Source organism: Aspergillus welwitschiae, assembly GCF_003344945.1.
Source record: "Aspergillus welwitschiae strain CBS 139.54b unplaced genomic scaffold BDQ94scaffold_1, whole genome shotgun sequence".
Classification (NCBI taxonomy): domain Eukaryota; kingdom Fungi; phylum Ascomycota; class Eurotiomycetes; order Eurotiales; family Aspergillaceae; genus Aspergillus; species Aspergillus welwitschiae.
The window spans coordinates 1,854,935-1,879,178 of record NW_020798695.1 but is presented as its reverse complement, the minus strand read 5'-3'; the positions used below and the strand labels follow the sequence as shown (position 1 = coordinate 1,879,178).

Sequence of the window (24,244 nt, the reverse complement as noted above, 5' to 3'; positions counted from 1 at the left end):
TATACGTAGGGAGTAAACCAGCACAGTAAGCCAACAACAATAAGAACAAGATGCTCTAATTTCAAAAAGCAACCTTCGCTACCTAGCTAGAACTATCAACTAAGTAAGCGTCGCAACCAACCTCTCCCCCAATCCGCGAATACTCTCCTCAAACTCCCACGTACTCCCAGCCTTCCAATTCGCCCTCCCCCCAGGAACCGCCTCCCTCCCAACGAACCCAATATACAGGACATCATCCCCAACATGCCCATTATCCCCACTCACCCCATCACCTGGGAAACACAGCTTAGCCAACGCAATCGACGCCTCTCCCGTCCAACTCCCCCCAGCCGTATCGCCCCAGATTCCATAAAACTAGTATGATCCCTTCTCATCAGCAACCCCCCTACCCCTTACACAACAAACCACTCCTCCGGAGGGGACCACTCACAAGTTGATTCCCACAAACCACAACCATAACACTCAACGGCCACATCCCATCCCTCTGGGGATCATAATCCGTATTCCCGAAGACCACATACGGATGTATATTCGCATCCAGATCAGGGATCCCGTACTGAGATACAACAAGATCTTTGAAGCTCGTTTGGTCTTGGATGGACTCGTCGTAGCCGCAGTTCCCGCCGTGAGCGTTCGCCCCGTCGCAGTCTATGTCCATGTTGTCGTAGCGGCCGCCGAGGGTGGGGCTGTGCAGGAAGATGGATTTGTTGGATAGGTCACTGCAGTAGGTGAATGTTGAGTCGGTGGGGTTTTGGCCGTCGTGGAAGCCGGTGGCGAGGGGGTGGAGGCACGGTTTGGACTGTTTTGTTGATTCGGTTTAGTGGATTGGTGGGTTAGGGGAGGGAGTAGGGGAGGGGGTATTAGGGCAGACCTTGTGTTTGTTGTAGAGGGCGGATAGGGGGGGGGGGATGGAGTAGGCGGTTGCTAGGAGGGTGGTGATGGTGGTGGTGGTGGATAGGAGGAGGGTGGTTAGGAGGTGCATTGTGGTGGTTATGGGGTAAGTATTGGTGTTGGTTGGTTAGGTGAAGATATGTTTTAGGTAGGTAGGTAGGCAGGTAGGAGTATGGATAGTTGTGTGGTGTTTGGGCTTGTTGTTTAGAGCCCTAAGGATGCCGTCATCAGGTGTATATGATTCGAAGCGAAAGTCAATATCTGTAGATACTGATTTCTAACAAGTGGTGTGGTTTATATGGAGATGAGGATGAATATTGGAGATGCTTTGAGGTGAACTACAATAATAGGATCTTTACACATAGGCAATGAAGTTTGTAGGAAGTCTATAGATATTCTATCTTACAATGTGCTGGATGAGAAGTTGCATGATAGTCCGATACTGGTAGGAAGCAATTTCTACGGCAGGTAAAGTACCTCCGGTCCAGGATGTAGGGTTTCACAAAGTAACCCCGTAATTGACAGAATTGATTTGGTGAGGTTGCGGAGTTGATATCCGACGAGGGGAGCGGATGGTGTGACACTTGTGAGTGTGTATGTCTTATTTTTGCAACCATGTGTACTACTAAATGGAGAAAGTAACATACTCCGTCTGCAGATATAGCCTGTCAACATGATATTTAGATTGTAGTACAAGTATATGAAGTTTACCATAAGGGATGAAACTGCTCATGATAGATGATGAGAACCATGGATAGATATTTGCACACACAGGGCATTAAGGCATTTTCATGATAAGGATAATTCTGCGACAAGCCACAGTGGCAACACAACATGTCTAATGTGTAAGCACAATGGCCCTTGTCAGGGGCGGAGAGAAAACCCGCGTTATCAGCATAATTGTGATTCCAGTTCAGGCACCGCTGCATGTCTGGGGCATCACGCTCTGATTGGGTGGCTCGTGTTGAGGTGGAGGGTGGGGTTAATAGCAAGTGGGGCAATCTGGCCATGAGTGAGAATGACTCATGCTCGATGGCCCCATCTGTATTCAATTGGCGGGTGCAGTTTAGTTGTCTCTCTGCTGTGCTCATTCTGTATCATCTCGACTCACAGAGACTCATGATAGACCATGCTGAACTCATGCTGGACTCATCATGGTGGACTCTGACGATAATCTGAGTCAAATAGCAGCAGTATATAGACATAAGAGAGATATATCTCTACGTAGGAAAGCGAGCATATATCAATTGAATGGACTTGTTGAACCCATCTTCATCTTCTTATCTGTCAATTCCCTCCAATACGCCACCTAATCATCATGCATGCCACTTTCCTCCGGTCCGTAAGCACCAGCCCCATTCTGGATAGTTTAGCGCTACCGCACGATGAAGACAACCCCCGATCGCTGACATGCTCCGCATGCTGAGGCGCTTGGAAAGATGAAAATGGAAGAACCTTTCCAGGCTTGCGGGCCGACATCATCTGAGTCGCTCGCTCGTGTTCATAGTGTCTTTTCCATCTCCACTTGGATACAGCTAACCCGAGATTTTACTAGACAACGTTTCGTTCTTCACAAGTGTTAGAATGAAGAAGATGGCTCAGAATGACGAGGGTACATAGATGGAATACTGCGCTGGTTGTCTTTGTTTGAATGTACATACTACACCATACATCTTTCACTAGTATACTATCTATTGTTCTCTGAAGACATGAATAAAAGCCACCCAACTAACACGCGCCCAAAACGCACCCGCCCCACCCGTCGCACTAAACCCAAAACGAAGCCCGCCTCCTCAATCCGCAGCGGCCTTATAAACCGGGCCTCACCCCGACCAACTTCATCTTCTCCTCCCCCTTCTCATCCTCCATCGCCTCGGCGAAAGCGTCCCCTTCTACCCTCTCTTCGCACCGGCTCTCCCGGGTCCAAGGACCCGGCCCTAAGTATAGAAGAATGGCTGTCACTGCAATTACCGCCATGCCTGTCGCCCGCCAGACCTTCGCGTTCATCTGCGCAGAACGAGACCTCTCCGCCGCCGCCGTATAATAGTTCCCATTTCTACCAGGACCTCTCCCAATACCCAGATTCATTCTACCTTCCTCCCGAATTTCATAATAATCCTACTTTTGACTTCTCGTCAGCGGCCTTTCCTCCCGTTGACACCACTTCCTTGTTCTATGACGACTCGCCGCCGGATACTTCTCTAACTGCCGGGTCCAATTCAACTATAAACACAGCCTTGTCCAGTCTGAGCGATAGTAGCTATCAAGATCAGATCATTGGCTATCCGGATCCGACTACCCAACATACTTCTTGCGCGACGATACTTCACCCTCATCCTCACTCTCTTGTGCCTGTTACCGCTGCTGGACCTGATCTCGACCCGATTGATTCCTTGCTTAGTTCTCCGGAGTTGAGCGAGGAGTTGAATCTGTTGGCTTCGCCTGGTGTGAATTCTCTTCCTGGTAGGATGCTCCCATAACCCCCTCTGCTTTAAAATACTATCAGAGATACGGTGTGACTAACGAGGTAATGTGAAGAACCTGAATCAGAATTCCCACCCATGCCAGCTGTCAGCTCAACTACATCCTCTCGAGCCGCCGCTCCTCCGAAAGAAGCCCCGAACCGAGTCAAGAAACGGGAGCTGAATACCCTTGCTGCGCGACGGTATCGTCAGCGACGCGTGGATCGGATGAATCAGTTGGAGGAGGAGCTTGAGGCGATTAAGCGCGAGCGGGACGAGTTGAAGATGCGGGTTTCCAAGTTGGAGGGGGAGACAGAGGCGTTGCGAAGTATGGTGAGGAGTCAGAAGTAACAATACAGCTACCAGTTCATATTCCTCCTTTCTTCTATAAAAACAGCGTAGCCAATATCCGTAACCCATCCCCAATTTCTACTTACTATATATACTAAACACTCTCGAATAAATCAAATCCACCCCTCCACCAACGTCTCCTGCGACGCTCTCCTCCCTTCCCTCCCCTTCTCACCACCACCACCACCATCACCCTTACTCCTACTACGACTCCCATAAACCAACCCCCACCCCACCCCCCTCACCCCGCCAACCCCAACAAGCCGGACCCCAATCTTCCCCGTTTCCGACCCCTTCCACCCCACATCCGCCGCCCTCTCCGCGATCCCCCTTCCCCCATTTGCACCCCCCAGCACCAACATCCTCGCATCCAAATAATCAAACCCAGGCAGGGCCCTCCACACACCTGTCCGTCCCATCTCGACCCCAACCCCCAGCACCACAAGCACATTAACCACAAACACCGCGACAATATACACCCTCGAACCCAGACGCAACGCATCAATCGTAACCGTTGCCGTAGCGGGGCGAGAGAAATTCCCCACCATGATCTGCGCAGAGGCGTACGCGGCGAGGATATCGTCGATGAGAGAGATATAGGTGTTTTGAATGGCTGTCAGGGTTGTTGTTACATTGTCGGTGGAGTTTGATGTGGTGGTGGTGAAGTTCGAGGAAATGGTGGCGGTGGTGTTGGTATTCGTGGCGTGATCTGCGATGGAGGTGTTAAATGCGTCGCCGAGCGTGGAGCGGTAGAAGGAGGTGAGGTCGTTGGAGATGAGTTCGAGCTGGCGCATGGCGACGTGGATGGTTTTGTTGGTGGGGTCGATGTCTATGTCGGTGTCTTCTTCTTCTGGAAAAGAGGTGGTGTTGTTCAGCGGTACCACATCCACCACTTTCTCTTGAATACCCACGTTCACGGAGAACCAGCTTGGTACGAAGCTGATTAGGCATTGACTCGCGTTCAACGACGCATAATAGCTCCCCGCTGCCGCTGCGACGTACCTCTCCTTTGTGTATGCCGCTGGCTGGCTGGCTACGCCCAGGGCTACGATCGTGTCTGTCGACCACCCCGTGTAGGTGGAGTACTCGCCTGAGGAGACGTTACTGTCCGGTAGCGGGCCTTTGGCAACATATAGGGCTGTGTCGTAGGTATCTTCCAGGAGGAAGAGAGAGGAGGTGTTATATAGACAGGAGACGCGGGTGAGATAGCCGCGTTCGCGGTAGGTGTAGTTGGCTGCGTATGGGTAAGACGAAGTGACATTTTCGTCAGCGAGGCCGACTGTACTGCCGACGCCGTAGGAGCGGCCGGAGTAGGAGTAGCCGGTAGAGTCGAGTTTGGCGTGGGAGCGGGCGCGGAGGGAGCCGGTGAGCGGGGAGGCGGTGGAAGCGGAGGAGACGAGGGAAGTAAGGAGGCCGACGCCGACGGAGTAGGTGAAGTAGCCGAGGGAGGTGCGGAGGGAGGGACCGGTGGTGTCGATCTGGGAGGGATATTCTTTGATGAAGGAACGGTTGGCGTAGGACGGGATGAGGATAGTGGTATTGGCGGTGGTTGTGGTGGAGGTTGGGGTGAGGGCGCCGGTCCAGAGGGCGGAGAGGACGGCGGAAAGGTTGGCGAGGAGGAGAGTGAGGAGAATTTGGGGTAGAGGGAGGGTGAAGTTGGTAGTTGGGGTGGAGAGGGCGGACCAGAGGGCGAGGTCGTTGAGGGTCGTGTGGTGGGTGGAGTGTTTGAAAAAGATGCGAGTGGCGTGGTTGATGAGGCGGCAGATGCTGTAAATTTGGATAGCGCCGAGGAAAGTGGCTAGGACCTGAAGGGCCGTTTGCACGGTTGTGCGGTAGTGGTTGATGAAGGTGTAGAGGTCGCCCGTAAGGGTCCAGTGCTGAGAGTCGCTGAGCAGGAGGGTGATGCTGAGGGCAGTGGGGAGAATTAGGAGGAGGTAGATGAGATGGGAAGTCCAGGGGACTGCCCGGGTGTTAGCTTTGGACATTGGCACTCATGTAACTGAGAGGATGAGCTTGGGATGGAATGAAGGTATAAGTATCTCTGGATTCTTTATCTGCATGGCGCTCGGACTACGACCAGGATGGATGGCGGTTAGGGCAGGCACCGCATTGGAGCAATAATACCCTAAGGCTGAGGTGCATTGGGGTGTTTCAGCTGGAGAAACGTGGCCGGGAGACAATGCCAGAATAGCCGCCGGCACGCATGAATAATCTATTAGTCTGTATATGTGCTGTTCTATCCCTTCTACCCTTTTCGCGCCTAGAATAAACACCCCGGCATCGCATTCGGCTCGAATCCATTGCCCAACCAGAGATGGTTGCCCTCCATTTCCGTCCAACCGACATCATTCCCCGCCAATGAGCCAATGACCGTCACGTCCGCTGGGGGAAATGTATACATTGACAGATCGGGATTCTCCCCGACCTGAGCAGATGCCCAATTACTACTCAGTCAGCATAGTCTGACAACAAGAGGGGGAAACATACTCTAACCACGGGAACGCATCCATCAAGACCTGATTAGTGTCCACCACAGGATCTGCCGCTTGCACCGCTTGCTTGGCCACTCTCATCAGGTCCAGGCTCAACGCCTTGCCCGATGTGTACCCCGTATGCTCTATCTCATCGAGGCACTTTATCGCCTTTTCCACGACCGTGAATGTCTGCCTGGCTCGGTCCGGATCAGTTCCTAAATTGAGCACATCGTATAAAAGAGTCAGCGACGCAGATAGAAGGAACGAAGCTAAAGCTCCGTCATAGCGAATATCTGGGAAACGACGGAAATAGACGTCGTGAGCGAGGTGGATCAAATTCCGCGCTGCAGAAGTCGATGAATTGATGCAAGATTGGAGCTCAGTGCAGCCAGTGGCGATCTGGGCTTCTTGTACTGAGGAGAAAAATGTGGTGAGCACCAGTGCCGGGCGGGAGAGAAGCATCCGAACGACGTAGTAGCAGAATCCAAGACTCAGGCGTTGGATCTCCTGCCAGGGCTCGCCAATTGGGACGCTGTCATCGAAGAAATGCAGGTAACTTGGTAGTGTTGGGGTGACAGCTTGGAGGGCGTGATCGCATTCAACGCTGATTTGGTTGAGCTTGTCCAGATCCGTAGGGTTTTTGATGCTGGCCGGCGAATATATCTCGATAGAGATGCGATCTGCCAGCTTGGCGATCTCGCCCATGGCTCGGATGAATGCGCATTCTTGCATGGGCGCACAAGTGCTGTCATAGGGATTCGGCGGCAGGTCCTCGGGATAGGCTGTGTCAATTTGTCGGTCAGAAAGGCTCGACGGACGACCCATGTACAGAGAAGATATGCGCTCGCAAAAAAACGTCGTCCAAAAGGTCAAACGCAGCCGGTGTACGGTGGGATCGCGGCCATCGGTGACCTGGGCCCGGTGCAAACCTAGTACGAGACAGGTGCGAGTGGCGTGACCCAGGTAGAGATAAGCATCGTTTTGTCGCATCAGCTGCAAAGCGTACATTGACTTTTAATCGATTAGCGAGTTTCAATTGGCAGATGTCAGTGACGTACCTTCAGCAGCATCAAGTGTACACCTCGGATACTCGGTTCCTGCAGAAAGATGGGCCCCTCAGACACTCGACTGGAAAAATAATCGGCCCAAGCCGCGACACTGCTTTCGGTTTGCTTCCCCTTCAAGTTGGCGACCCGAGCGCCGATAGCCAGCACCATGAATAGGATGTCCTGATTTTTAACGCTGTGGTCGCGTACAGGAGACTCCCACATTTGGTTCCAAGCATCGTCAATCTCGGACTTTATTAGGATGGGTATTTGCGGGTGCATAATGCGGAAATAGGCCTCAATGAACTGATCCCCCAACTCCCTGGGGAGGAACATCTGAGACGGAAAATGAGTCCGCCGCGGATCCGAATCTCCTGGCCGGGCAAACATGAAGCGCTCCAGACCAAATCGGTGGATGGCATCTGGAATGGAGCAGCTCCGTCGCGCAAGCAGCGGCTCACTAGACGAGCCTTGCTTGATGCGTTGGTAGACCCGGTGAATGAAGCAGAATCCGGAGGAGGGTCCTTCGAGGGTTAACAGAGCTAGCGAAACGTAGGGAATGGAAATTACCATAGAACTGGAATGCCCCTGTCTCCGGGTTCTGTACGCCGATGCCAGCACGGAGCTCATGGTGTCGCTTATACTGCGCCGGGCCATCGCTTAAACTGGTGTGGGACCAGTCGCTTGGAGTAGTCGGTGAGTCGGTGGTCGGGAGAGGGAGTAAGGTAGCTGGTGGTCGTGGGGCTTCCTTGGTGCGACGGTTCTTCCTCTGGCGAATGCTTCCTGTCCGGTAGAGACATCGCTCTGGATGACGCGCGCAGGCATTGCACGGCTGCTGGCCATTGCATTTGATCTTGCGGGCCCGGCAGTGTTCACAGGCCCGAGGGACCCGCTCGCGGGGAGGAGGCGTCATTCCCGCTGGCGGAGCCGTGGACGGGGAGTCAGTCGGGCTGGATTGGGCAGAGACGAAGTTGGCAACACGACGAATGTCATTGGGCCGGGCCGACATCAATAGCAGTGAGTTGAAGAAGAATGGAACAGAGGTAGATAGTTGAATGTTGGAGAACATGGATCGGCTGGAGAGAAGCTAAAACTACTGAACGGATCCATTTCGGGACCGGCGCTGGTTAGCGAGTCCCGATCTCGAATCACATCGCAGCAAGCCAGCCTTAGCATCGTGGATTATTAATGACCTCGATTAATAATACAATGCTTAGCTGTCATCCCTTCAGTGAAGAAGCGGAGATAAGAAGGACATCGTCCGGCACAGAAGCTGTGACGTGATAATCTGCAGTCATGTAACATAAATAAACCCCTCTGCCACCTCGTGTGTCTTCGTCTGTAACTCTCACCTGTTTCCCAGTAACTCGCCCCATACCAGTACACTCTTCTCATCATGCCTAAAGCCCTGGTAATCACTGCGCCCGGTAGTCGCGACGTGGTGGAACGCCCTATCCCCACTCTGCCCGACGACTGTCTTCTGGTCAAGACAGTTAGTGTCGCTCTCAACCCTACCGACTGGAAGAGCGCCGACCGGAAACCTCCTGGACAAGTCATTGGGAATGATTACTCCGGCGTCGTCGAAGAGGTCGGCAAGGGCGTCAAGAAAGCCTTCCGCAAGGGCGACCGTGTTTGCGGTTGGGTCCAAGGATGCAATTCTAACAATCCGGAAAGTGGAGCCTTTGCTGAATACTGCATCCCCAAAGCTGATCTTCAGATCGCTATCCCCGACCGTCTCAGCTTTGAGGAAGCTTCAACCCTTGGCTTGGGGACAATCACGGTGGGCCAGGGCCTGTATCAGAGTCTGAAGCTCGCACCACCAGATGCCCCACTGGCCCAGCCTGAGTTGGTTCTCATCTACGGTGGCTCCACAGCCACCGGTACTCTGGCCATCCAGTTTGCCAAGTTGTCGGGGTACACTGTGTTGACAACTTGTTCGGCGCAAAACTTTGATCTCGTGAAGAGTCTTGGTGCAGACGCAGTGTTCGACTATAAAGATGCGAATGCAGTCCAAGCCATCAAGGATTACGCCCAGGATAAGCTGTCGCTAGTCTTTGACACTGTTGCTGTTGAGTCTAGCGCTAAGTTCTGTGGCGAAGTGATCTCTAGCAAGGGCGGCGATTATTCTGCCCTGCTGAAGGTGGCCGTTCCTCGGGACGATGTCCGCAGTCTTTTCACCATAGGATACACTGCCTTTGGTGAAGACTTTGACTTCGGCGGTGGTATTATCCCAGCCAAGCCGGAGGATCGAGAGTTTGCGGGTCAGTTCATGAGCAAGGCAGCCACCTTCCTTGCAGAAGGAAAAGTCAAGCCTCATCCTGTCAAGCTGGGGCCACGGGGACTCCAGGGGGTGGTAGAGGGTCTGCAGGATATGAAGGATGGCAAAGTCAGTGGACAGAAGTTGGTGTATAACGTGGCCGACACCCCGTGAATTTATGGGCCCAGACATGTTGGGAGGCCACGGACAATTGTGGAGGCAACCCAGTACCTGGGTCGCAGCCAAAGGGGCCATTTATAAACATTATATGAGATTGTGCGTCCAGCAGTATATATCCCACATTGAAACAAGTATGAAAAGGCACATATCATTATGTATCTCATTCTTGACCATCGTAGTTGGATGCGAAGAGGGAGTGAGGGAGAAGATAGAGATGATGAAGAGGGCGGAGGAGAGGTGAGATGCGGTCATACAAACAAGGCCGTCAGGTGATACCCTTGTGACCGTCAGACACCCTTAGAGCAAGCCAAATACTACTATTCATGTGTATGTAGCTGTGGATTTCTGTTATATCTGTCTTCTGACCATTTAAGTACGGCACGAGCCACCTACATCAGGACATTCTGGGGAGATGTAGTGGACGATTTGATCCTATAAATGCAAAAGAGTATGTTCTATGCGAGATACAAAGAAATATCTCAGCGGAATACGGATATCAATACCCATCCTGCGCAAAATTAACAGGCTACTTCAGTTTTCCGCACGAGTGATTGTGCCGGAATAGCCAGAGCCCGTCACTAGTATACAGCTGGTGTTTAGTTGAGTTTATCTTGAGGCTGTCTTCTATAGTAGCTCTATATATAGAGTGATCATCCATTAATCTACCCTTAATGCCTAAAACCCATTATATGCATAATCTCATACGTCAACAGTCCAACCAGAACACGAAACAAACTTGAAACAAAACCTTCTCATTCAGCAACCGGCACCCTCCTATCCCTCCGCATAACAACCCACTCCTGTGATCCTGTGCTCCCATACTCCGTAAAGTCCAACCTCGCTACCTGCAAATCCCGCCACCCATGCTTCCAATAAAGCGGATACCCATCCTCGGTGGCCTCCAAATACACTCTAGCATTCATCGCATCAGCACGCTCAATGCCCCATTGCAGCAAAGCCGTTCCGACACCCTTGCCTTGAGCTTCCGGCAAAGTAGCGAGGAATTCCAGCACTGCGTATAATTAGTACAAGATACAGCCAGTCTTCCAAGCACTAAAAAGAGAAAAATATAAGAGCGGGTATCAAACGTACTGATATCCCCCTCCTCAAAATGTAACCGGTGCATCTCAGCCAAAAGGTCCTTGAATGCTTGATAGATTCCCATGTTGATACCCTCTGGGTACGCTTTCCCATCTTCATGAGCCGCTAGTGCATCAACGCCCTCGGAGGACAAATCGACAACGCTCGTTTCATAATCCTTGGGAAACAGCCATCGAGAATATCCGATGATTTTGCCCGAGTCATCATCAACCGCAGCCACGACATGCACTTGCGGCGACCTGAGCTTATCTAGACAACGGGCTGTTTTGAGGGGCAGAGTTCCGGGCACGTCGACGTTTGGGAAAAGCGCGGCCCAAGATGCCTGGTGGTTGAAGCTGACTACGTTGATGTTGGCAAGGTGGGGAGCGTCTTGCTCGGTGGCGTAGCGAATTGTGAAGGTCATTTTGAAGGAATTTAATTTGATTAGGATGAGTCCTGTATGGAGATTAGTGGTCGGGTGAGAAGCGAGGCTACTTATACGATTAGGGTGTCCTTTGCTTACATTGGGAGAGTGGAGAACTGGGGGATTGCCGACGTGAGTCAGTGTGGGTGCGGATGAGTCTTCGTGGCTAATTATTGGTGAGATTTGGGGATAATGCCGTCGGATGAGCCGGGGGAAAGCGCAGTGGCGGAGGCCAAAGTTGACGGTTGGAAGTCGGGGACCAAGTAGGGCATGGCTTGTGGGGCAGGCGTTCAGGCCCAAGAATATTATTTGTTAACAACGCCGAAATTTGGCTGTGTTTCGGCAGCTTGGTTATTTGAAGTAGGCCCATTGTGCAATTATGCACTTGAAGCCCCTGTTTCTTCACAATCCCATCGAAACAATGTTGCAAAGTTCGTATATTAGGAACCCTAATTGTTTGTTAATGGTATCATGAGGTTGGCCGTGATTCACCTTCCTTTCTGAACCATCGCATATCACGACCATGACTTCCACAGTAATGATAAACATTATTCAGTTGTTTTGGCTGAATTACTCTGACTTTCTTAGGGAAGCTGTTTGCCTTGTAATATAGGGACCTGTCAATTCCTTCCTATCATGGTATGTTTTATCTATGGCATGAAGCAACCAAACTCAACCCCAAAAAAGCAGCGTTCTTCCTCCAAAAACCAAAACTTCCACAATACCGTATGTTGAATACGACGAAGAGGATAAAGTACAGCGTCCACATCTATATCGCACTTCCTTTCAGGAGTCAAGATACCAATCCACAGCCAAATCTCTAGCAGTAGTCGCTGCGGTCAGTGCCGCCATCTTTGCAGCCGCCATCGCAAAAGGTGGTGAAGGAGATATCACCATTGCCGCCACCGTTGCAGTGGAAGAGGGATTCACGAATATGGGCATCGTCGGTGGGCTGGCCGGCAGCTTCGAGGGCGCCATTGACCTGGGCTCCGTATTTGCCTATGGAGAGGGTCTCATTAGGGACTTTGAGGCTGGACGAAGTAGGCAAGCTCACATACCAATGCTCAAGAGGTTCCAACCACAGTAGTTCAGGCCAGTCTTGCAGTTCCTTGCGGCGGCAAAGGGGGCCATTGCAGCAAGAAGAGCGAGGGGGAAAAGGGCGGTCTTGACCATGATGACGATGATATATGAGTACGGAGAAAAGCTTGTATAATCGAGATCAGAATGAGATACTGGTTATTGAAAAATGAGATGAAAACTCAGAACAGAGGTAGACTTGTCCTCGTTCTTATACCCCAAGGCTCTTCGACTTCATTCCTAATGAAATGATATATTCCCATATTGATGGAGTAATGAAAACATCAAGGGCAATCGATACATTGTAGCACGCCTAATTGGACGCCTGATGCTCTTCCCAAGCGCCTATTAGATATGTTTAAAGAGGTAAACATTTGTTATTCCGTCAGGCCATCATGCAGGGTCCAGTTGGCATACGAGGCTCATTTCTTTTTTCTGTAGTATAAGCTACTACTACTGAGGCATTCAGTGTATTCAAACGCATGATGGAGAGGGCTTCCTATGAGTGTTAGCCTTACACTATATGGGCGGATGGCCCAAGCAATTAGTATACAAACTTTCCTCTTCCAAAAATCTCATGATCGAGAACTAATTACCCTTAGAGTGTCAAGTTGGTAACTGTGATTCTGGTACCACTCAGCAGTCACTACAGCCCCAATGCACTAAAGTCAGGCACCTGCCTGGTTTCTGCAATCGGCGATCCCAGCCCTATAAGTTTCGTATCATTGACAAATTATCCACAAGCACCAATGATGCTGTTGCTTACGTGCTACCATCTGCAACTAAAACCGCCCCTATGCAGGGTTCATCCGTTGGTGGAATCAGGCCACCCATTGTTGCTTACCAAGTTACCGTCTGCAGTAACTGGCCCTGACCACGACCATCCCGCCCAGACGGCTGTGAGAGACGATATTATTATCAACAAACTGTCAGGGCAGTTTGTCGAAGAAATGGCGATGACTCTACTATTGACTATCGCAGGGCCTAAACTATCTGCAAGGCAACCTGTTACGACAGGCTGTTGCAGCAAAACGTCTTGGGCAAACAACACTTGTCCCGTCAGACTCCTGCGGTAGCGATCAGCGGCGACCAGGGGGAAACGATTCTCAAGCTAGCATCGAGTCAGCATTCTGAAGAGAGAGAGACTACCGCGGGTCGGTGTTGAAAAGGAGGGTCTGCATCATGCGATTCCACTTCGGTTGATTAGACAGGCATGGTTTCTTGACTTTCTCTGGCTCTGGGAAATGCGCTAGTAAATTCCTGTAAGGTCAAGTCAGGACTCCTTGATGGATCAATTTCAGTTTTGGTGAGTATGTTCTGGTGCTGTATGTTAGTCGGAACTAGTGGAGCTCCTATTATGAGTGCCGCTAGTCATGATACCCATCCTACTTTTGTTGACAGCTTAGAAAGCAGTAACGTCTGGGTTCAGCTCATAATTGAGTGGCGGTGACGTATCATAGAGTGTATTGGCTATTGTTTCCACCATCCCTTCTCGAAAGGTAATTCAGCTGATATTCGACCACGCCGACTCTGACCATAATACCTAAGAATGTCGGATTACATGATCCTATTAAGCTCGCCTAGTCGTTTTATGTCTCCAATTTTTGTTCATGTCTACTGAGCTTCGTTTTCAAAGGAAGACTGGATCAAGTATATCAGCTTGGGGAAACAACGGCAAGCCCATTCGCTATTCTACACTCGCTCACGAACTACCATCCCAATTTGAGACATGATGACTGCTGTTCTCCCTATCTCGCTGCTAACATTGGTAGTTGATGTGGTACTTTCCAAGGTTTAGGCTCGATTTGGCAGAGAAGCACACAATAAATGATAAGGGCCGGTAAGACCCGGTGGAATGTAAGAGACGTGACGAGGGGCAGGAAATAGCTTTAGGGTTGGAGGTGACAAAGGAATATATACTCATAGGATCCCAGATCACTGTGCGAATTGTAGATGAATGAGTCATATGACATAGCTATGTCTTTATTGCTTGGTAGTACATAGGTCATGATGGTACGTCTTTGTGTTTGTGATCGGGCCGTTCCCAAGATATACCCAAAAGTATGCGCTGCGTACAACACAAGATATAAGCTGTTGGTAGAACTTGACCATCTGATCAAAATCCAGCTCTTTTCATAAGGTCAAGATCCAAAGACAAATAGGGGACATCCTCATAAACGAAGGCTTCTTCCATACATTATAGACTCATGAACGCCCATCAAACATATAGCAGAATATATAGCCAGCTACAATCCCATTCAGCCCCAGAGATTGATGTAACACAGCAGCAAAACGATGCATTAAACCAATCACACCCACCCCTCCCTATCTATAAACCCTGCCATCGAATCCAATCAACCCAATGACAACATAATGACAGTGTTTCTCCTAAGAACAGCCCTAAAGGCAATATTCTCCGAAGAATATGTCTTCACCCCCGGCCAACCTGGCTATGAGACCCTCATCAACGCCTACAGCTCAGCCACAGAGAGCGATTTCAAACCAGCATGTGTCTTTTGTCCGCGAGATACCACGGACGTGTCGCGCTTTCTGAGCATCATCAAGCCGTTCACTGATCGGGAGGAAATCAGGTTCGCCGTCCGGAGTGGAGGTCAACAGACAACACATGCATGTGCGAACCTCGATAACGGGATCACGGTCGATCTGAATCTGCTCCGGGGAATTGACCTTCAGGATGGAATTGTAAGGATCTGGGCCGGGGAGCGATGGGGGCGTGTATACGATTTCTTAGCGAGTCAGGGGTTGGCGGTAACGGGACCGCTTTCGACGGAGAGTGGGATCGGGGGTGTTGTGTTAGGTGGTATGTCTTCCTTCCCTCTTTCTTTCTTTCTTTCTATCTTTCAATCTCGATGATAATGACTGACTCCAACCAGGTGGTCTATCCCTCTTCTCTTCCCGCGAAGGCTTCGTCTGCGACAATGTGCTCAACTTCGAAGTCGTGCTCGCAAACGGGGAAATTGTGAATGCCAACCCGAAAACCAATTCCGATCTCTGGGAGGCTCTGCGCGGTGGAGGCAACAATTTTGGAATCGTCACTCGATACGATATGCGGACATTCCCTCAAGGCTCTCTATTCGGAGGGAGCCTGTGGTATGAGTGCTTCGGGTTCCCACACCAGATTGAGGAGCTGGTGAAGGTGCTACAGACGTCGCAGCATATGAGTGATATGTATCTGCGAGCGACCATAGTGTATCAACGCAAATGGGGGTATTTGTGTGAGAATAAGTTGTATTATACACGTGCCGAGGCAGTTCCAAAAGCCTTCCGACCGTTCATGGAGATGTCATATGAGGTGCAGGACTATCGGCGCGTGGGGATGGTGTCGGTTACGGAGGCTGTGGCGTCTGTGCAACAGCGTCGGAGTCGGGGTCCTGGTGTGGAGATGGAGAGTTGGAGTCAGAATCCAGATGTGAAGGAGAAGGACCAGAGGCAGACGAGGTGTGCGTATATGAACACAACGGTGAAGGCAGATGAGGACACACTGTTGAGAGCTTTTTATGAGTTCTTTGCTGTGGTGGATCCGGTGAGGTTCACGAAGGGACTACGACTGTCGATGTCGTTTCAGCCGTATCCAGTGTCGTTGATGAGGAAGTCGAAGGAGTTAGGAGGGAATATGCTGGGGTTGCATCGAAGGGATGGGCCGTTGGTAGGGATATTGTTGCTGGCGTATTGGGATAATAAGGAGCAGGACGGGGTGGTACTGGATTCGATGAAGTTGATGCTTGGGAGGATCGAGGATGAGGCTGTCCGGCGTGGTACGGGGTCTCGTTTTAAACTTATGAACTATTCATCTGACTTTCAAGATCCGATTGGATCTTACGGGCCTCGCAATAAGCAACGGCTTCAGCAGGTTAGTCGGAAGTATGATCCGAATGGGATGTTTCAGAGGGCAGTACCTGGGGGGTTCAAGTTGATGGATCATTATTGGGGTGGGGGTGAGCCGTATTGCCAATTGCCTTATCTTGCATGAAGTTGTACGAACTTCCTTTTCTTCAGTATGCTGGAGTGCTCTACTATATATAGTTCTATGCTTTATGATTTAGCACGAGCCGGCTGTGATTTAATATGCGACGGGTCCGTGATGTTTTGGATATCAGGATGAAACTGGGAATGGTAGTCCACATTAAAACGTCCCGGAAACTGGAAGGGACCTGGGATCTCGGCCAAGGATTTCTCGCCATATTGATTCTTGTATGATTAGTTTGGCATACCCCGGACTTTTACAAGGAAACACAAGCGCAGGGGGTGAAAAATTCAAGTGCCTTCAGATATGTATTTGTGAAGCAATCAATAGCCTCAACTCCTTATGTCTGACTATACTGACCTAAGCGATATATATACAAATCAAGCTTGCCCTTATCCAATTTCCAGCCTTAGTACACAGGCATAGGAACCGCATCCAAGTCATAATGCCAGCTATCAATCGAACGCTGGTTGTACACGCACTCCATGGTGGTTCCATTGTTGGTCCACAAGGGCCGCAGTGGCCAGGCACAAAGCTGTTGGTTCTGTCCTTCGTTCTCTCCCTGGAGCACGGTCGCATTGAGCGTTGTAGGTACTACTCCATTCTCCACCCAGTCAATCATCACAGCCATGTTCGTCTGTGGGAAGGGGCCGTTGGGCATAGCATCGTTGGTCGCACAATGACCCGCTCCTGGAACAGTGTACAGACGGTACCACTCGTTAAGCGCCTCGGCACTGGAGTTATAGTCTTGGTTGGGGTACATGATGCTGCGTACTGATTCCCAATAGCGGATGGATGCGGCGGTGGGAATACTGAAGTCGGCATCACCGTGGAAATGGATGACTTTGCCTCCTGCTTCGTGGAAGGGCGTGAGGTCCGGCCAAGTGGTCTGCAAGGTGCTGTAGTATTCCTGCAGGCCCGAGATCATCCAGTCCTTGAGGGTATCATAGGTGACACCATCCAGGCTGTCTAGTGTAGTGCCGTTCTTGTCTACCAAGAGAGCAATATATTCGCCTCCGAGCTGGTCGATATCCAGCCCCCACTGACCTGTCGTGGAGTTGTACTGCGTCTCAGCGTCATCGAAGGCGGCCGTGGGCTGGTAGGAAAAGTAGACCCGGCGACCTTGGGAATCATGCAATCCATTGATGATGGTTTTTGCGACTTCGATACCCTTGGCAGAGACTGTGCCATTTTGCGCAGGGGTGCCCCTTGATGCGGCGCACGAGTAGGGCTTACCCTCGATGGTACTAATGTCGAAGTCGAGCAAGCAGAGATCGGTCCGTGCAACCACCCAATCTACCTTTCCGTCCATGGCATCACAGGCAGCGATGGTCTCGTTGACGATCTTGTCCAGCTCACAGGGGGGTGGGTAGTAATCCAGTGTCTTCTCGACGACGTTGGAATAAAGATGCTGCGTCTGTTGGAATGACCATCGGAAAGCTGGAGCGCCAATAATGGCTCCATCCCATTCATCACCGAAGCGCTGCACTTGACTCCAACCTTCACGGCCTCCTTCAGAGCAGCCTTGATAATATGCATACAGCTTATCGCTGTCGCTCATCCCGTATACATTGCGGGTCAAGGCTTTTCCAATCAAACTAAGCTCCCGATGCGCTTTGTATGCAAACATGTAAAGCGTCTCGTAGTCAAGGGTGCCATTTGCCAACAGCATAGCCGTGTCCGCATTGTTTGAAAATCCTCCAAAACCACCATCCGTCATACCTGACGCAGCACCGTACATTACGCCTCCCGGCAGCGACTGGTCTCCGGAGTTAATGGCATAACCTCCTCCACCAGTGGAGAGCCAGCGGTTTTGGAAATCTGTGGGTGCGGGAAGCCAGATTTCCAAAAGGACTTGGTCACCGTCAATGCCATCGTGGGAGTAGGCGAACGTGACATTGCAATAATCGATTGTGGCGCTGGGGTAGAACTCGCTGGAGACACTGCTGTTTGTCACGACTTCTGTCGTCACGGAGTCTGAGTCAATTGTTATGCCTTGGATGAACTCAGATGGTGGCAGAGCTGCCTTCACGATGGAATCAGTGCAAAGCTCTGCCAACGTGGAGGGAGTTGCAGCATTTGCCACTGCCGCAAGGGCTGTAATGGCTATGGGAGCCCAGGCGGGTGAACGCATCCTGTCAACAAGAACCAGAAGCTGCCAGCAAAAGATGGAAAGAAAATTGAGAAATGGGTCTGTCTGCTCGATCCACAGAAGGACACAAGCATCCCCTAATTTATATCGCAGATCCCAACACCCAATGAGTCGGGCAGACTCCCTGCCACAGGAGTCGCAAACAAAAAGTCGTCATCGGTCATCCGGATGTGCCGCTGAATTGATTGAGTTTGTGGGGAGATTATGGGGATCGTCTTCCACGATACCGCTTGTAGTGTGAGACTCGACCGGTCCTCTGAGTGCCGATGCCCGGCAGGCTCGATCCCCGCACATTTCCACACTACTGCGGGGGATTGCCGGAGTACATGTCCTCAAAGGGGGTTCAAGACCGAGCAGGAGATATCTCCCTGCGGGCTATGACCAGTTGCGACCGCACCATGATCTTTTGCAACAAATTCTCATCGAGCGCATTCCCAATACAGGTGTTTGTTGCGTTTGGTATCCAACGCACAGCTTTTGAAGGGTAGACACATATTTACGTTCGGCATATAAGCGGCGATGATTCAATGAACTACCGTCGGTTTTAAGCAGCATTGATGACCAAAGTAATACCTCGGTGTATACTCATGGAGCGAAAATTGGCCGAACAAGCTTTTCTCGGGAGCATTGTTCAAGGTACAATAAGCTGCACGCAGGCCAACCATCATATCGTAGGCTGCCATCCGCCCGCGTCATCCGCTCTCGAGTGATGCGAAGCTTTCGGCAGGAGCTCAGCCATTGGCTCAAAACTAGCTATCAAGGATCGCGTAGTGATGTTTGCGAAGCTCCCCACACCCGAAATGAAGGACCGAGGTCATAGCACCCTTATTTTCCGGGTGCTGTCCTAAACCCACAATACTTGGGGACGTGCCCTTCTTTGGCTGCACCAACGCCATCAGTACCCATTCACCTAGATAGTCAATAAGGTAGTTCGGACTACCCATCGTGCATAACCCATCCCCAGTTTTTCCAACGTGTTTTTGTGGAGACGCGGAGATTGGGAGTTTGTGGGGAAAAGGCGGGGGAAGTTGTTAGGTTTGGACCCCGTCCCTGTTGTGATTCGTAGGGCGGATAAGACGTCTTCCGGAGAGGAGCTCTCAAGGCATCAGCAACATGATGTGTTTGGTCTGGGCACAGTATCTATCTTGATTAGGGATATTTGAAATCACCGGTGCCAGATTTATGTCAATTCATTGGCTGGATGGCCAGCTGCTTCCCCACGGGTCTCATCTCCCACCATACGAGAATCTCGTGTAGAATCCACCCGCGAAGTGACAATTTCCAGACCAGCTTTACTAGAAGGGGTCATTAGCTAGCTGTCTGTTATTGAGTGGTTAGTCACTCGCATCGTCTGACGGGTAGCTATTCATGCCCCGGGGCCATCCAGCTTACCCCTGAGTATTTTTAATCCCTCAGTCTTGACAAGCGAATGTCCAGACTGGCGCAGGCTTGGCCATCAGCTGGATGTTTCTGTTCTCTTATCAGTATCTTCCAGAGCTACTAGCGCCATCATGTCATGGCTATCATTGCAATCATCGAGGAGTTTGGAAGAGGATGTCCGCACGCATATCTTCCACCCCCATGTTCATATGAAGTTCTGCGATAGATAGGCTCCCCCATGAATGCATCAAGTCGTTGCAATTTACCCCATACATCAACAACATGCTGAAGAACTAAGATGAACAATTTCCCTGCCCATTGAGCTGTCTTTCTCCTTCCTCTTGTCGGTGTCATTGACCAAGTTTCCCGGCACTTCATAGCCCCTTCTGTTGAAGTTTGCTTATTTTGGGTTGTCGAATGAATCCAGGCATTCGTCTCCAGATTCAACCTCGCATGGTATGCGTATTATCGAACTCAATACAAGGAAGATTCAGTTTGAAGGAGTTATCGGCATATGCCAAACACAGAAATCTGAAGTATGGCGCATAGTATCGAGATTTTGCGATGCAGGTTGAAGTCCTCTTGCTATTGCGATCGCTCAAGTGTCACTCGATGAATGAAGGCATCCGTCTGGTTTGGCAAATGATTTCAAGGCTTCCACCAGAAGGTTAGCAAAGTGAGCACAACAGAGCTAAACTCACTTTCATCGTCTATATGAATTGCAGCATCGATGTGATTAGAAATGGTCTTCTTGTCATTGGAAGACGATGCCTATTGTATCAATAGGACTCAGGCTGACTATCGAAAGGGACGAGAGTCGACACATTCCTCATGCGTGATAGGTGAAGGAGTCTAGAACTAGTATTAACGGCTGGTTGTGTCTGGTTCATCTACCGTATGGTAAGATCGGAGACGACCTTGAGCTACTCGAACAGAAAGTTTTTGTCCAACCGATCAGCGACTGTAATCCGGAAATACGAGAGCAGTGTAGAGATATTTGAAGACGTCTAGTGAGGCTCAGCTGTTTAGTATCCAAGGACGACTCCCTTATAGCGGTAAAACAACCATTATGTGTGCAGCAGCTAGGGATACTTCAGAGATGCTGTCCCTTCTCCTTGAACGCGGAGCTGATGTGAATGCCGTTGACGTTTGCGGAAGGAGCGCTCTCATGGAGGCAGTGCTCTTTGGGCGGGTTGACAATATAAAACTTCTCCTAAAACACGGTGCGGGTCCCAAGATCCGGGATGTCAATAATCGACAGGCAATGTATTTTGCTTGGAAAATCTAGAGGAAAGGAAGGATTGTCCTGATATTTGTTACGAAGAGACCTACGAAACGGCCGTTGACCGCTGGGACGTCGTACGTCTCCTTGGCGGACAGACTGGCAAGTCAAAGATCGGTTTTGGAGGACCGCCCACTTTATCGCTGTCCCGGTCCTATCGTTTCACAGAGTAACCAACATTGGGAAGTGAGAATACAGTGGCAAGGCTAGAACGAGGCGGAAGATTCCCGTCTATTAGTGCTAGAAGCGAATGGTCAGATAATCATAAACAATCCCTCAAATTTGAAGGTCGTCAGTGGACAGAGGATGTCTTTTACATTGCGGAAGCAGTCGGCCATCATTTGGCTTCTCATAGTCGTGATAAGAATAAAGTCGGTCAGTACAATGCCTGCCACGCGGGAAAGCAGTTGATAGCATACTTCATTGATCGCCATTTGTTCCATCCACGCGAACGCCTCCCGGACCCGAGGAATGGGTGGATATCGAAAGGACAGAGGATGAGCTGGAGGGGATCTATTCGGGAGCTGAAGTAGGACTGAAAGCGACTCACCCGCGGAAGAACAAGGCCGACTTACGTCGTCAGCGCCTGCATGAAGACGAAGAGCTCGGCGGAATAAAAGATGGAATCAAGAAATTGGACAAAACGCAGAGCTATGGAAGCGATACTAAACCGGGTGATCGCTAGTCCCCGCGCGCGATCATTACGGATGCTAGAATGCAAACTGGATTCACTATATATGCAACGATGCAACGATGGAGATGTGAACATCTCATTAGGATGGCTGAGGCACCACCGCTACCCGCTACACTATCGGAAGCGGTCATATTGACCAAATCAGCTCCTTGTGATGATTTCAGAGTGTTCACAGATAGAGTCAATAAGCACTTGGAATTATTTATACAATCATTCGCAGCATCTTCACCTCTATGGGACTTGTCATTTGCAGGTTCTGGAGGTCTGTGAATTCCCAGGCCTACAGCTCTTAGGTATGCTACAGATTTATGTATTAGAATGATAGCAAGCAGTCTTTGAAGTTCTCCCTCGTTCCTAAATTCATTACGTTTGGCAATTTCTCAATTTTATTATTGAGACCGTGACATGGAAGAATATGTATCTTACTGCGATATAGCAGCGAAATAGTGGAGGCTGTGTACTCAGTACGTAGTATTGAGGAGTGGGGGAGGATATGCCTCAGGTGTGATCATTGCCTGATCTTCCTGATCATCCTCGTACGTACCAGTCAGGTGATGTGACAACCTCAAGTCGGTTACTGCGATGTCCGTTTGCCGATGGATCGGCTGATCGAAGGTCTACACTATTTCGGACTATCGGTGAACATCAGCTGGGCGCAAGTGGGGCGTGCCTATAGCGCTCCCCGCCTAGACATGCGCCCCGAGCCCAGACCCTATTTGCCCCTCCAACGTGCTTCATTTCAAACCCGCCAAGCCCAACTATACTCCGATCTTTCAACTTGGCCTGTTCAGCTTGGCTGCCCCTGTGGCGTACGTGTTATGTTCTGAGCTCCAAAGGCAGGAAAGGAAAAGGTGGTGATAATATCGTTTGTGGTGTATCTCGATGAAGCCCGCATTTCAGGCAAAGTTCCTGGCAAATCTAACATGTACAATGATGAAATAAATCGAAAACAAAAGAAGCGAATCAGACAACCTGTTGCTTCTCCACCCATTTCGCGATCGCCTTCTCCCACCGGACAACACGAGCGCCGCGTGTCGAGAGGCGAAGTTCGACTTCACGCTCGATTTCCTGGGCGGTCTTTCCATCGGCATCGTAGGTAGAATGTGCGCCTGCCAGTACCGTTACGTGGAAACCTGCTGCCAGCGCGCCGGTACATGTTGCTTCAACGCAGGCATCGCTCTGCAGGCCGAACGCGACGATTTCGGTGACGTTGGCGTTGCGCAGCCTCTGCGCGAGGTCGCGGTTGGATTTGAATGTGTCACCTGTAAAATGTAACGAAATAATTAGCTAGATCGATTCTCATCGAGCATGTTGAGTACTGTACCTGTCTTCTTCGCTACCAAAATTTCACCCTCTGCGTGCGCGCGAGGATGAAAGACGAGCCCCCAGGGCTCAGTCCCCTTTACCAGAGCTCCATCATTCGGAGACTCTTCGTGCTGAATGAAAACAATAAGTGGACTGCTGCTGTTTCCATTGGAGTCGGTGATGGACCGAGCTGTCTGTAGAATCTCTTCAGAGGCTTTGATGACGCGATCCGCTTGAGGGACGCGAGAGGTTGAATCAACGGCCAGTTGGTTCTGGATGTCGATGACGAAGATAGCAGTTCGAGGCATTTTTCAATAGGCAGATCAGTGCTTCGCAGAAAATGTGACAATGACCGTTGAAGTAGGGGTATATGGGATTGAAGAAGTGATTTGAAAGTTGTGAGTTTAAGAAAGTAAAGAAGTGAATGAAACCCGGCTTTGTTGCTCCCTGGAGCTCCTCCTGCACGTGTTGGACTAGCTGGCAACTGACCCCTCCTTTATCTGATTTGGGAAACAGCGGGGCATGAAACTGCTAGTGCTTAGTGGCGGGAATCATGTCCGCCTGCCGCAAGCTAGAAAGTACTTAGAAGTGCCTAATACCGAGGATCAATTTTAACTAGCAGGTAAAGCGATGTTCTCGGTACTTCATAGTTACCTCTCTATAAGTTTGGCTACGAGGGTCGCCCATCGCGAGGCTAAATATTCCGCCAGGATAATTTGACTTCTCCATAACTCGAACCACAATATGATAATGTGTGGCTCACCGTCGTTTGTTTATAGATTCCGAATTAAGATCTTTCGTTCGACAATCCTGGAGGACACATACACAGTATCCGCGCGGAGAGTTTCCAGTGGCCTTCGGCCGGAACGAGGGCCAAGTGCTTTTTATCAAGGACGTTCATGTAAAAGCCTGCACAATGTGGCTTCAGTAACCCAGAGAACAAGTAAGTCTTGCTCCCTCACCTCAGCCATAAGTTATCATAGAAACAGCATCACTTCTACTCAGGATAAGCCGGTCAGTGGTTTGATTGATTAGCGTCCCAAGAAGTTTTCCTGCGCCGTCGACACTCTTTTAGTGCCTGCTTAACAACGTACTGAATTCTTGCACTCAACCTTATGGTGAGCTAAGAGGGAGTATATGCAGAAATCATAGTTCCGGAGCTAAGGATGAAAGCAGAAATATCAGAAGAAGGTATTTTAATCAT

General features: G+C 50.4%; 11 protein-coding genes across 11 annotated transcripts; 3 read left to right on the top strand and 8 right to left on the bottom strand.

The window, feature by feature from the left end:
• Window positions 1-99: 99 nt before the first annotated feature.
• Window positions 100-982, bottom strand: BDQ94DRAFT_165368 (glycoside hydrolase family 75 protein; the record flags this gene model as incomplete). Its single annotated transcript, XM_026770284.1, has 3 exons — window positions 100-354; window positions 431-799; window positions 872-982. 3 exons carry the CDS (start codon window positions 980-982, stop codon window positions 100-102), a joined length of 735 nt encoding a protein of 244 aa, XP_026632703.1.
• A 1,618-nt stretch (window positions 983-2,600) lies between these two features.
• Window positions 2,601-3,704, top strand: BDQ94DRAFT_165367 (bZIP transcription factor JlbA/IDI-4; the record flags this gene model as incomplete). The annotated part of the gene is made up of 2 exons (XM_026770283.1): window positions 2,601-3,354; window positions 3,430-3,704. The coding sequence occupies 2 exons, from the start codon at window positions 2,601-2,603 to the stop codon at window positions 3,702-3,704; spliced, it is 1,029 nt and encodes a 342-aa protein (XP_026632702.1).
• Window positions 3,705-3,817: 113 nt separating this feature from the next.
• BDQ94DRAFT_165366 (uncharacterized protein) lies at window positions 3,818-5,689 on the bottom strand (the record flags this gene model as incomplete). Its single annotated transcript, XM_026770282.1, has 1 exon — window positions 3,818-5,689. The coding sequence occupies one exon, from the start codon at window positions 5,687-5,689 to the stop codon at window positions 3,818-3,820; it is 1,872 nt and encodes a 623-aa protein (XP_026632701.1).
• Window positions 5,690-5,774: 85 nt separating this feature from the next.
• On the bottom strand, window positions 5,775-8,288 carry BDQ94DRAFT_133483 (Zn(II)2Cys6 transcription factor). Its single transcript, XM_026764286.1, has 4 exons — window positions 7,795-8,288; window positions 7,237-7,748; window positions 6,192-7,189; window positions 5,775-6,148 (listed from the first exon to the last, which is right to left on the bottom strand). Exons 1-4 carry the CDS (start codon window positions 8,231-8,233, stop codon window positions 5,965-5,967), a joined length of 2,133 nt encoding a protein of 710 aa, XP_026632700.1. The 5' UTR covers window positions 8,234-8,288; the 3' UTR covers window positions 5,775-5,964.
• Window positions 8,289-8,503: 215 nt separating this feature from the next.
• BDQ94DRAFT_133480 (zinc-binding alcohol dehydrogenase family protein) lies at window positions 8,504-9,893 on the top strand. Its single transcript, XM_026764285.1, has one exon. It carries the CDS (start codon window positions 8,621-8,623, stop codon window positions 9,653-9,655), a length of 1,035 nt encoding a protein of 344 aa, XP_026632699.1. The 5' UTR covers window positions 8,504-8,620; the 3' UTR covers window positions 9,656-9,893.
• A 344-nt stretch (window positions 9,894-10,237) lies between these two features.
• BDQ94DRAFT_7645 (GNAT family N-acetyltransferase) lies at window positions 10,238-11,286 on the bottom strand. Its single transcript, XM_026776483.1, has 3 exons — window positions 11,265-11,286; window positions 10,754-11,197; window positions 10,238-10,673 (listed from the first exon to the last, which is right to left on the bottom strand). Exons 2-3 carry the CDS (start codon window positions 11,163-11,165, stop codon window positions 10,414-10,416), a joined length of 672 nt encoding a protein of 223 aa, XP_026632698.1. The 5' UTR covers window positions 11,166-11,197; window positions 11,265-11,286; the 3' UTR covers window positions 10,238-10,413.
• Window positions 11,287-11,985: 699 nt separating this feature from the next.
• Window positions 11,986-12,338, bottom strand: BDQ94DRAFT_165362 (uncharacterized protein; the record flags this gene model as incomplete). The annotated part of the gene is made up of 2 exons (XM_026770281.1): window positions 11,986-12,164; window positions 12,224-12,338. 2 exons carry the CDS (start codon window positions 12,336-12,338, stop codon window positions 11,986-11,988), a joined length of 294 nt encoding a protein of 97 aa, XP_026632697.1.
• Window positions 12,339-14,615: 2,277 nt separating this feature from the next.
• On the top strand, window positions 14,616-16,233 carry BDQ94DRAFT_156264 (FAD-binding oxidoreductase; the record flags this gene model as incomplete). Its single annotated transcript, XM_026768605.1, has 3 exons — window positions 14,616-14,945; window positions 15,003-15,063; window positions 15,137-16,233. 3 exons carry the CDS (start codon window positions 14,616-14,618, stop codon window positions 16,231-16,233), a joined length of 1,488 nt encoding a protein of 495 aa, XP_026632696.1.
• A 383-nt stretch (window positions 16,234-16,616) lies between these two features.
• BDQ94DRAFT_177048 (putative tannase) lies at window positions 16,617-18,361 on the bottom strand (the record flags this gene model as incomplete). The annotated part of the gene is made up of 1 exon (XM_026772809.1): window positions 16,617-18,361. One exon carries the CDS (start codon window positions 18,359-18,361, stop codon window positions 16,637-16,639), a length of 1,725 nt encoding a protein of 574 aa, XP_026632695.1. The 3' UTR covers window positions 16,617-16,636.
• A 2,793-nt stretch (window positions 18,362-21,154) lies between these two features.
• On the bottom strand, window positions 21,155-21,537 carry BDQ94DRAFT_133477 (uncharacterized protein). The gene is made up of 3 exons (XM_026764284.1): window positions 21,461-21,537; window positions 21,359-21,407; window positions 21,155-21,281 (listed from the first exon to the last, which is right to left on the bottom strand). The coding sequence occupies exons 1-3, from the start codon at window positions 21,482-21,484 to the stop codon at window positions 21,196-21,198; spliced, it is 159 nt and encodes a 52-aa protein (XP_026632694.1). The 5' UTR covers window positions 21,485-21,537; the 3' UTR covers window positions 21,155-21,195.
• A 1,093-nt stretch (window positions 21,538-22,630) lies between these two features.
• On the bottom strand, window positions 22,631-23,498 carry BDQ94DRAFT_7611 (cysteine hydrolase family protein). The gene is made up of 2 exons (XM_026776471.1): window positions 23,060-23,498; window positions 22,631-22,997 (listed from the first exon to the last, which is right to left on the bottom strand). Exons 1-2 carry the CDS (start codon window positions 23,346-23,348, stop codon window positions 22,699-22,701), a joined length of 588 nt encoding a protein of 195 aa, XP_026632693.1. The 5' UTR covers window positions 23,349-23,498; the 3' UTR covers window positions 22,631-22,698.
• Between the last annotated feature and the right edge of the window lie 746 nt (window positions 23,499-24,244).